This window comes from Echinops telfairi, unplaced genomic scaffold (genome assembly GCF_000313985.2).
Source record: "Echinops telfairi isolate 266 unplaced genomic scaffold, ASM31398v2 ScPeMD7_7416;HRSCAF=8454, whole genome shotgun sequence".
Lineage (NCBI taxonomy): Eukaryota > Metazoa > Chordata > Mammalia > Afrosoricida > Tenrecidae > Echinops > Echinops telfairi.
This window is the reverse complement of record NW_022111316.1, coordinates 701793-711068: the sequence shown is the minus strand read 5'-3', so window position 1 is coordinate 711068 and position 9276 is coordinate 701793. Positions and strand designations below refer to the sequence as shown.

Here is a 9276-nt window from a genome sequence, read left to right as displayed (position 1 = left end):
CTGGCCCCCAACCTGACACCCGTTTTACAGTCCGGAAGGCTGAGTCTGGGACGGGTGTAGCGATGAGCTCACTGTCTGGTGGAAGAGACCAGACTGTCTGAGGGGAACTCTTCCAGAAGCTGAGTCACCTCGGAAGGCCCAGTAGAGCTCAATGCCGCTGTGGGTTTCTGAGACTTAAATCTTTACAGGAGTAGACAGCCTCCTCTTTCTCCTGCCCGTCGGAGGGTGGGTTTGACCCGGCAATGTAATGAGTCACACACTAAGCTCCCAGAGTTCCTTTCTGCTCCACTCAGCCCTTTAAAGCCCAGAGTGAAACCCAGCTGGGGAGGAGGGTGAGCGGGTTAGCCAAGTGCAGGAGGGCTGAGGCCCAGCCAGGCAGAGGGACCCGCAGGAGCTGTGAAAGGAGGGCTGGGATTGAAGGCGGGTCAGAGAGACATGTCCCTGGGGGTGTGGCTAGATGGGCACGTTTTGAATCACCTGGGGGTGAGGACAGTAGCAGGGTGGCTGGTCAGGAGGCCACAGTGGGCTCATCCGAGATCATCAGTGTGATGGACCCCGTCCCCTCGTGTCCCCCCTCCCACCACCACCACAGCACACGGCAACCTCTGTCCAAACCTGCTGCAGGTTCTTCGAGAACATTCCTAAGGGTCTAGACCGGGAAGGTTGGACTCGAGGGGGCATCCAACCCCAGAAGCCGGGAAGTTACGCGCTCAACCATCCGGTCCCCCGTGGGGAGCCCACGCCCACCCCCACGGAGAGCCTGCAAGGCCTGCACCCGCACGTGGGAAGGTAGCGGCCCAGCCCTTCCTCCCCTCCACGTCCAGCCCTGCCTGGTTCATCAGGTCCTGCTGCTTGTCCATCTGTTTGTCTCCTCTGCTCCAGTCCTCCCAGGGCAGGAGCTCCACCTGCCTCCCTCCTCCTCCTCTCTTCATCCTCCCTCCTCCCCCCTCCTCCCACTTCCTTCCTCACTCCTCCTCCTCTCCTTCTTCCTCCCCTCTCCACCCTTCTTCCTTTCCTCCTCCCCTGGACTCTCTCCCTCATCTCTGGGGACCCAGGCTGCGGCTAGCCGAGCCTGCCTGGAAGGTGGAACCAGAGATGAATGGGCTGTGGTTCCACCTCATTGATGACTCCTCTTTGCTCAAACAAATCCCACAAAGTTGTCATTGACGGAGAAACAGCCCAGAGCTGGCAGGCAGGGCTGTCTGTGTCTCTGCCAGGGGCTGACTGGGAGGGGCTGCCAAGAGAAGGGGCAGCCCACCCTCCACCCCACCTGTGGGCACCCCTCCCTCCCTCATCCATGCCTCCTCCCTCCCCTGCAGAACCCTGACCCACACGGACCCTTTCTACCAGAACACTCCTCACAGCAGTCGCTTCACCCCTCCCAGGTGAGCTGAGGCCTAGGTAAGGGAACCTGGGGACCGAAACCTCCTCCCCACGTGGGTTGGGATGGGGCAGGGGATGGGGCATGGTGGACCAGCCCTACCTTCCATACCCTGGCTCAAGCTGCCCCTGTCCCCAGGGCCCAGCCCCAGGATGCAGGGTCAGAACACAGCACCACCCTAGAGCCCCTCAAGTCTCTTTTCTGTTCCCCACAGGTTTGCCGCCCCAACTGGACAGGAGCCAGGCTATTGACCCTCTGTCCCGATAGCCACCACCTCCCCTCACCCTCATCCCACACAGCTACTTTCCTAATGAAATAAAGAGCAGCAAGCCGAGGGTGCTGTCGCTGTTGGGCCCTGGAAGTGTCACTCAGGGAAGGGGTGGAGGCCAGCACCCTGGCTCACGTAGGGACCCAGGACAAGCCCTCTGGGCAGTGACCCTCCTATGCCTGTCTCATTAGAGAATGTGCAGGGCCAGGGCAGTGAGGGGCACCCAGCCAGGTGAGACAGGAGGGGGAGGGGAGGTGGTAAGGGCAGGTGGGTATAGGGTAAGGTGACCATATTAACATCGGTAAAGCGGGACACCATTGATAAAACTCATATCCTGGTGAAATAGCCACATGGCAGCCGAAAACCGTATACCCTAGCTTGTCGTGCATTCTTTCCAAAAATCAGGACTTTTTAAAAGGCCGCGGGACATGGGAAAAATTGTTAAAAATCGGGACTGTCCCACCAAAAGCGGGACGTCTGGTCACCTTAGTATAGGGTCATGTCTCTAAACTTCATTAGCCTGGTCTATAAAATTGGGGGTGGGGGCATCTGTGTTAGTCCAGGTTGACTAGAGAAACAAATTCATAGAAACTCATGTGTGTAAGAGAGAACTGTACATCAAAGAGCAATTGTACATTAAGAAAACATCCCAGCCCAGTCCAGATCAAGTCCACTAGTCCGATATTACCCCATATGTCGATACCAGGCCATAAATTCCAGATCAAGTCCATAAGTCTGATATTATCCCATATGTTGATACTAGTCCATTAATTCCTCTTTAGACTCACACAGCCATGCAATGATGCCAAATGCAGGATGATCACAGGCCAGTGGGTGGAAAGTCTTGTGGATCCAGTGGTAGTGGAAGCATCTTAGTGCTGGCGTGGATCTCCACATGGCTCCATTAGCTCCAGAGCTCTGGCTGTATCAGCATAGCTCCATGTGGCTTGTCAACAGGAATGTCCCACAGGGAGTGAGCGTGTGTGTCCTGCCTCCTGCGCCTTCAAATGAGGTCAGCAAACTGCGACCTGACTGGCAGGCTAAACTCCACCCCTTCACTCTTAATCGTATCAAACTGAAAACACATTATGTAACAACCACAGCATCCCTATACATTAGAGGTGGGATTAGGGCAGGACATAGTGTCGTCCTTTACAGAACAAACAGCTTTTTAAAAATTGAGAATCGGGGGCAAGTTTACAGAGCAGATCCTCAGTCAGATGTCCAACAATTCCCACACAGTTTGTGTCCGCACCTTCATCACAAGCCCCTCAGTGGGCCAGCACTTGGGCCACTTCCTCCCCATGTCGCTGCATTCCATCCCTCCTCCTTTCCGGACCCTCTGACCTCCTTCCTGGGGTAAACGCTGCCTGATGATGATCTCACAGGGGTCGGAGTTCAGTTCCAGCCCTGAAGGGTGACAAAGGGACAAAGTCTTAGGGGGCTCGCCTGTCCCTAGCTGACCAATAAGCCTGGCCTCTCTGATTGTCTTGGGTCCCACTGTACATTTTTCTCCCACTCTGCTCAGGCCCTTCTAAGGGCCCCCTTTCGGAGCCATTGCTGGGGGTCACCGGGCACCATCTAGTTGTTCTGGTCTCAGGGTTGCTGAGACTGATTGAGTCACGGAGTGACCTTTCCACGTGTCTTTGATTTTTCCCTCTCTTCTTCCCTCTAGATGGGGAGAGACCAGAATTTGCACCTTAGGGGGCCACTCACGAGCTTTGAGGACCCCAGTCGCTACTCGCCAAAGTAGGATGTAGAACATTGTCCTCTCGGACTATGTTGTGCCAGTTGACCTTGGTGTTCTCTGAGCCTGTAGTCCTGATTCCCCCAAGGTGTCAGGCAGCGTCTAAGACGTTTTGCTGACTTGGCCCCCTGCAGGCCCCACTGCATTTCTGGGCATCTCTGCAGTAAACCTGCATGTAGGTGCGACCCTGGGACCCTCTGCATCTCACACTGATGAAAAGGGAAGGGAAGGGTGGATCTACTTCGGGAGAGTCTTTGACGGCTACCTGGACATGGAGGGTCAGGGCTCACAGAAACAGGGGCCCCTTTCCACCAGCCAAGACCATCAGAGGGGGCCCCCTCGGGGAGCATTAAGTGGACCCCCACATGGCACAGTCAGGGGCTCTCCTCCAGCCACCCAGGCTGCCAGGTGCAGTCCAGGCTGTCTCAGGTGTCTTTCAACATGCCCCCCCAAACCCACTGTCCATGGTTGTCAAGCCAGTTCTGATTGTGGCCTCCCTGTGGGACAGACTAGCACTGCCCATAGGGTTTCTGAGGCTGTAGCTCTTTAAAGACACAGATGCCACCTCTTGCTTCCACGGAGCAGCTGGTGGGTTCGAACCACTGACCTTCCTGGCTAGCAGCTGAGAGCTCCATCACTGTGCCTCCATGTTCGTCCAAGGTCACGCAGAGTGAGCAGCCTCCCCGGCCCCAGGCTAGGGAAACATCGGCTGTATCTTGCAGGCCAGCTTAGCAAGAGGGGGCAGGTTCGGCTCCCTCCAGCAGCATTCCCACCCTGCCCGTCCTCCACTCTGTTCCTCAGGAGGCCCTGCAGGGGGGTGGCTCTGCCGGGCCTGGGCCTGGCTGTCCCCCTACCGACTGGAGCCATGGAGTGGAGGGCTGTCCCTGGGCTGGCTGGGGCTCCAGGTGGAATGTGGGCGAATCCAGCTGGTTCCAGCATTGGGGGGCGGGGGCGGGGGCGGGCGCTGTGGGGGACACAGTGTCTTTCAGTTAGAAACCCAGCTAGACTCAGGACTTGGTGGCAGCCCCCACCCAGAGCCTCACAGGCTGCTGGTGGGAACCTGCTGGTCCATTGCTGTGATGGGGGGCGGGGGGCGGCCTGGTTCCAAACTGTAGCCTGGCTGTGGTGAGGTGGGGCACACATCTGCACATGTGCAGACACACACACACACACACACACACACACACACACACACACACGCACACACAAAGACCAACAGAGGACACACCTAGGCCCATGACCACAGGCCCTCATACACACACACAGAGAAACCCCACACAGACCGGCAGGCCACCAACCCACATACGCACACGCACAGGCACATATGCACAGGCGCACAGAGAAGGGACCTTGTGGGGGGGGCGTGCAGCCCCACCCCTCACCTCTCCTTTCCCCCTGCCCTCTGGGAGTATCCTTTTACGGCTCATGTTCCCTGCTCCCCGATATTACCGAGATCCGGTGTCAGCCACCAGAGCGTGTTACCCCCTCCCTCTGGCGCCTGCCTGGCTCTTGTGGCCCTGGACCTGGGTTTCAGGACACCTGAGCTGTGCCCAGAAGGGTGACCCCTGATCTAAGCTGCAGACCCTGTTGGTGGAGACTACTATTAACCCCCTGCCTTCTCCCCTGCTGCATCCAGAGCAGGGGGCTGCAGGCTAGGCGACCCAGGGCTGCGGTGGCAGGAGGCCGGTGGGGGGACGCGGGGGCAGGGTTCGAGACCCTCTGCTGGTCCAGGGACTGACCAGTTCTCATGCCATGCGGCCGGCCAGGGTGGGCTTGGTGCCTAGAGCTGACACTGTCCCCATAGCTTCTCAATGCTTACCTTGCCCGTAGTTAGTCAGGGCGGGCTTCCTGGAGGAGGTGTGGGCTAGACTTTGGATGCAACGGGGCAGGGAGGCACTGCCAGAGGCAAGCTGAGTTGGGGGTGGCACGTGTTCCTAGTGGAGAAGGGGGCTGGCCGCCCAGACCAGGCCAGGGAGGGGTGGGGGGCACATCAGGGAGTCAGGCTAAGGAGTCTATTGTTCCTCTGCTCAGTGACAAGACTCCACACAGGCAGACACCATGCTTGTCTGAGTCACAGCAGAAGCTCCAAAGCCCAGGATGGTGAAGGGGGACACTGACAGCTACGCAGTGTCCATCGTGAGTCAGTGAATCAATGAATGAATGAATGACAAAACACACCAGCGATGGACTTTCAAACATCACCCACCCAGACCCAGGGCACCAGGCACCCAGGTCCTGGCATCTGCACAGCCTGGCAGCTGAGACCCTGCCATGGCCCTCCGAACCTTGGTACGTAGCCGGACAGCAGCCAGGCTGCTGGGAAGCAGGAACCCAGCAGGGGATTCTATCTTGCAGGATGGTCTTTGCCTCACCACCCTCCCGTCTGGAGCTGGTAAATACGTGAGGTGGTCCTACTTCTCAGGGTCTTGAAATCGGCATGGTGCCAGAAGTTCCGGGGAACTCCCCCTGATGGGACAAGCAGACACTGACTTTGAAATCAGCGGCTCTGGCCACTGGCCCCATCTGTCTCCGGTCCAGGCCTCTCCTTGTGGGGGGAAGTCAGATACTTGCTGCCAGACTGCTGTCTCATCCCACCAGGGGTGGTGGGGGTGGTGGGGGGGTGTGGGGTGTGGGTGTGTGGGGTGTGGGGTGGGCCTGCTCCCTGATGCTAGAGACAATGGGTTACCTCTCTCTGGAGCCTAAGGCCATTAGTTTAGTTCCTGTGGACGGAGTTCACACCCAACTGATAATGGTTCCTATGGAGAATCCCTCCTCCTTCCATAGCGCATATGTCAGCAGTTTGAAACCACTGGCAGCTCTGAGGGAGAAAGATGAGGCTTTCCAGTCTTGTAAAGAGTAACTGTGTATGACTGGGTAGACTAGAGAAACAAATCCATGGATGTAGTATGAGTTGGGGGTGGCCAGCCCCCCACCACTAACCACAGGTTCAGTAAGTACAATTGTATGGTTGAGATGTATATATATTATATTAAAGTCAACAAGAGCATGAGAGGTAGAAGAGAGTCAAATAATGGAGTCAGACACATTACACGGTAGCATTGCTCACCTCAGCCCCACTTGGTGGTCCACCTGGAGAGAGGGGGAAGGAGGGCAAAGGGAACAGGGGAGTGAGGACGGGAGGGGAGAGGAGAGGGGGAGCCGAGCGAGAGAGCTCTCTATTGCTAACCCAGGCTTATATACCTTTGGGGCATGCAAGCCCACTAATTACAGGTAAAGACATACAATCACAGGAAAGGGTTGCACTATAGGTTATACAGTAATGGAAGGGGGTGGTCTAGGGGCATACACGCAATAGGATTGGGGGTATACAGTGACAAGATGGGCGGATCCTAGATACAGGATGGTAGCTTAACTTTGGATGTCACAGAGCCAGTTTGACCTGTTCCTGGCTCAACTGATAGAGACCATTCTCGGTAGGGTGTGAACTCCACCTACAGGAACCAAGCTAATGGTCGCAAGCCTCAGGGAAAAATAGTCCATTGTCCCCGGCAGCAGGGAGCAGGGCCTACTGTGTAGTCTGGCGACTAACTGTCTTCAGGGAGGATGTCTGTAAGCATCTGACCTCCCCCACACATGGACACACGCATGTGTATAAGAAAGAGATTTATATACAAGAGCAATTGAACATTGAGAAAACATCCCAGCCCAGTCCAGATCAAGTCCATAAGTTCGATATTAGCCCATATTTCCAATATCAATGTATAAAGCCCTCTTCAGACTCACGAAACACATGCAATGATGCCGAATGCAGATCACAGGATCACAGGCCAGTGGGTGGAAAGTCTTTGGATCCAGTGTCATTGGAAACATCTCAGCGCTGGCAGGGGTCTCTCTGTGGCTTCTCCAGCTTCCGAGGTCTGGTTGCCTCCATGTGGCTTGTCTTCTGCAATGTCTCCCAGGGAGTACCAGAGAGAGAGAGAGAAAGAGAGAGAGGTGTCTTCTGCCTCCAAGGAGGAAGTACCAGATTTCCCAGAATTCTCAGGAGAAGATCATGCCCACAGAAGTCTCATTGGCCATCTCCAGATTGACAGCCTAGACTCCACCCCTACACGCTGAATCCTTCAATGGACACCAGATTAGGCGATGACCACAGGGACTGTCTCAGAAACCCACTGGGGCAGTTCTACCCTGTCCTAGAGGGCTGCCGTATGGGTCGGCATCGACTCGATGGCAGGGAGTGAGGGGTAAGAGGGAAAGGGGTGGGGGAGTTAGTGCTTAGGGGGCATGGTTGGTGGCACAATGTGGGAAATGGCAGACCTGAATTATACCCGCGGAAACGGTGGCCAGGCCAATGCTTTGTGGGGTATCTTTTCATCACAGAGAGTGGGTGGGAGAAGACCTCTCTGGGTGTGGTAGTTACATAATCTGTTGTCAATTTGAGAGGAGGACAAGTGAAATGGGGGAGTTAACCTTCCAAACAGGTCATAGCCAACGAGGCCTCTGTGTGGGCATGCCTTTCTCCTGAGGATTATGGGAACTCCTGTATTTCCTCCTTGGAGGCAGGAGACTCTCTCTTGACTCACTCCCTGAGAGACTCTCTACTGACAAGGCACTACGCTGATAGTCTGGGAACTGGAGGAGCCACGTGGAGACCCCTTCCAGTGCTGAGATGCTTCTACTGCCACTGGATCCACAAGCCTTCCCACCCACTGGCCTGTGATCTTCCTGCATTCGGCGTCATTGCATGTGTTTTGTGAGTCTAAGGAAGACTTTATAGATGAGTATGGGATGTGTGCGCTAATATCAGACTTATGAACTTGATCTGGACTGGGCTGGGATGTTTTCTCAATGTTCAACTGCTCTTGTATATGAAGCGATTTCTTATACACGTATGAGTGTCCATGAATTTGTTTCTCTGGTCTACCCAGACTAACACACTGGGTAAGCTCCCACTACCACCAAGTCAGTGCTGGCTCAAAGTGACCGTGCAGGGCAGAGGAGAACTGCCCCTGTGGGTTTCCAAGACTGTGGCCCTTTAAGGGACAATAAAGCCCGGTCTTTCTCCCACAGAGCGGCTGGTGGTTTTGAACTTGCAACTAGCAGTCCAATGTTGGTAACCACTACGCCACCAGGACTCCTGTTCTCATGGGAAAGGACCCTCTTTCTGTGGGTTCTGAGCTCAACCTTACACGGAAGCCTTAGTGGCCTCTCAAACTGAGCCAGGTCCCCGCTCTCCACGGAGGGCCGACTTCTCCCGGGGCCTCAGGAGTTTCTTGCTTAGCTCAGGGATCAAGCTTCAAGCGGTCCACAGACTCACTCCTCCCCAAAAGTGATGATGCCAGCTGTCGCCAGACACCTCCCCCCTGCCCCGGTTGCCCGAGGAGGATGCGTTCGCTCGAGAACTCTCTGGGGTGTCCAGTGATGGTGATTAACCTCGATGAAGCCCCGAATATGCCGAGAGCCAAGAATATTCCGTGGGCGGTTTCCTTCTCAGCAAGAACCGCGAGGCCTCCCTCGGGGCAGTGGTGGGGGTGGCACTGACGCACTACTGTGGGGGTGTCATGCCCAGAGGCCCGAGAGGACCGGAGCTGGGCACACGCCATCACCCCGCTCCTGACGCACGCAAACCGTGTGAGGCTCGGCTGGGCGCAGCCCAGTGGCAGGGATATGACAGGGACCATCTGGCCAGGGTCATGTGGTGACACGCACAGCCACCAGCCCTCGGGCTTGACAGCTGGCCAGTTGGGAGAGAAGGAGGCCTGTGGGGGTGAAAGGCATGTGTCCGTGAAACCTGGGTGTTGGGTGGGGGGTGGGCAGGCGTGGTAACAGACAGATGGGGAAAGTGACGCTCTGAATGGCCCCTGAGTTTCCTCTCTGACACCCGGAGGGCCACTTGTGCCAGCAGAACTGTCCCCCAAG

At 56.2% G+C, this 9276-nt stretch overlaps 1 protein-coding gene across 1 annotated transcript in view; it reads left to right on the top strand.

Annotated features, from left to right (window-relative positions):
• The window catches only part of PPP1R32 (protein phosphatase 1 regulatory subunit 32), a 7931-nt gene extending 6225 nt beyond the window's left edge, over nucleotides 1–1706 (top strand). The window contains exons 7-9 of the mRNA XM_045297046.1: nucleotides 593–789; nucleotides 1320–1385; nucleotides 1596–1706. Coding sequence (XP_045152981.1) covers nucleotides 593–789; nucleotides 1320–1385; nucleotides 1596–1632 — 300 coding nt within the window. The 3' untranslated portion in view covers nucleotides 1633–1706. The remainder of the gene's footprint in view (nucleotides 1–592; nucleotides 790–1319; nucleotides 1386–1595) is intronic.
• The last annotated feature ends 7570 nt before the right edge of the window (nucleotides 1707–9276 follow it).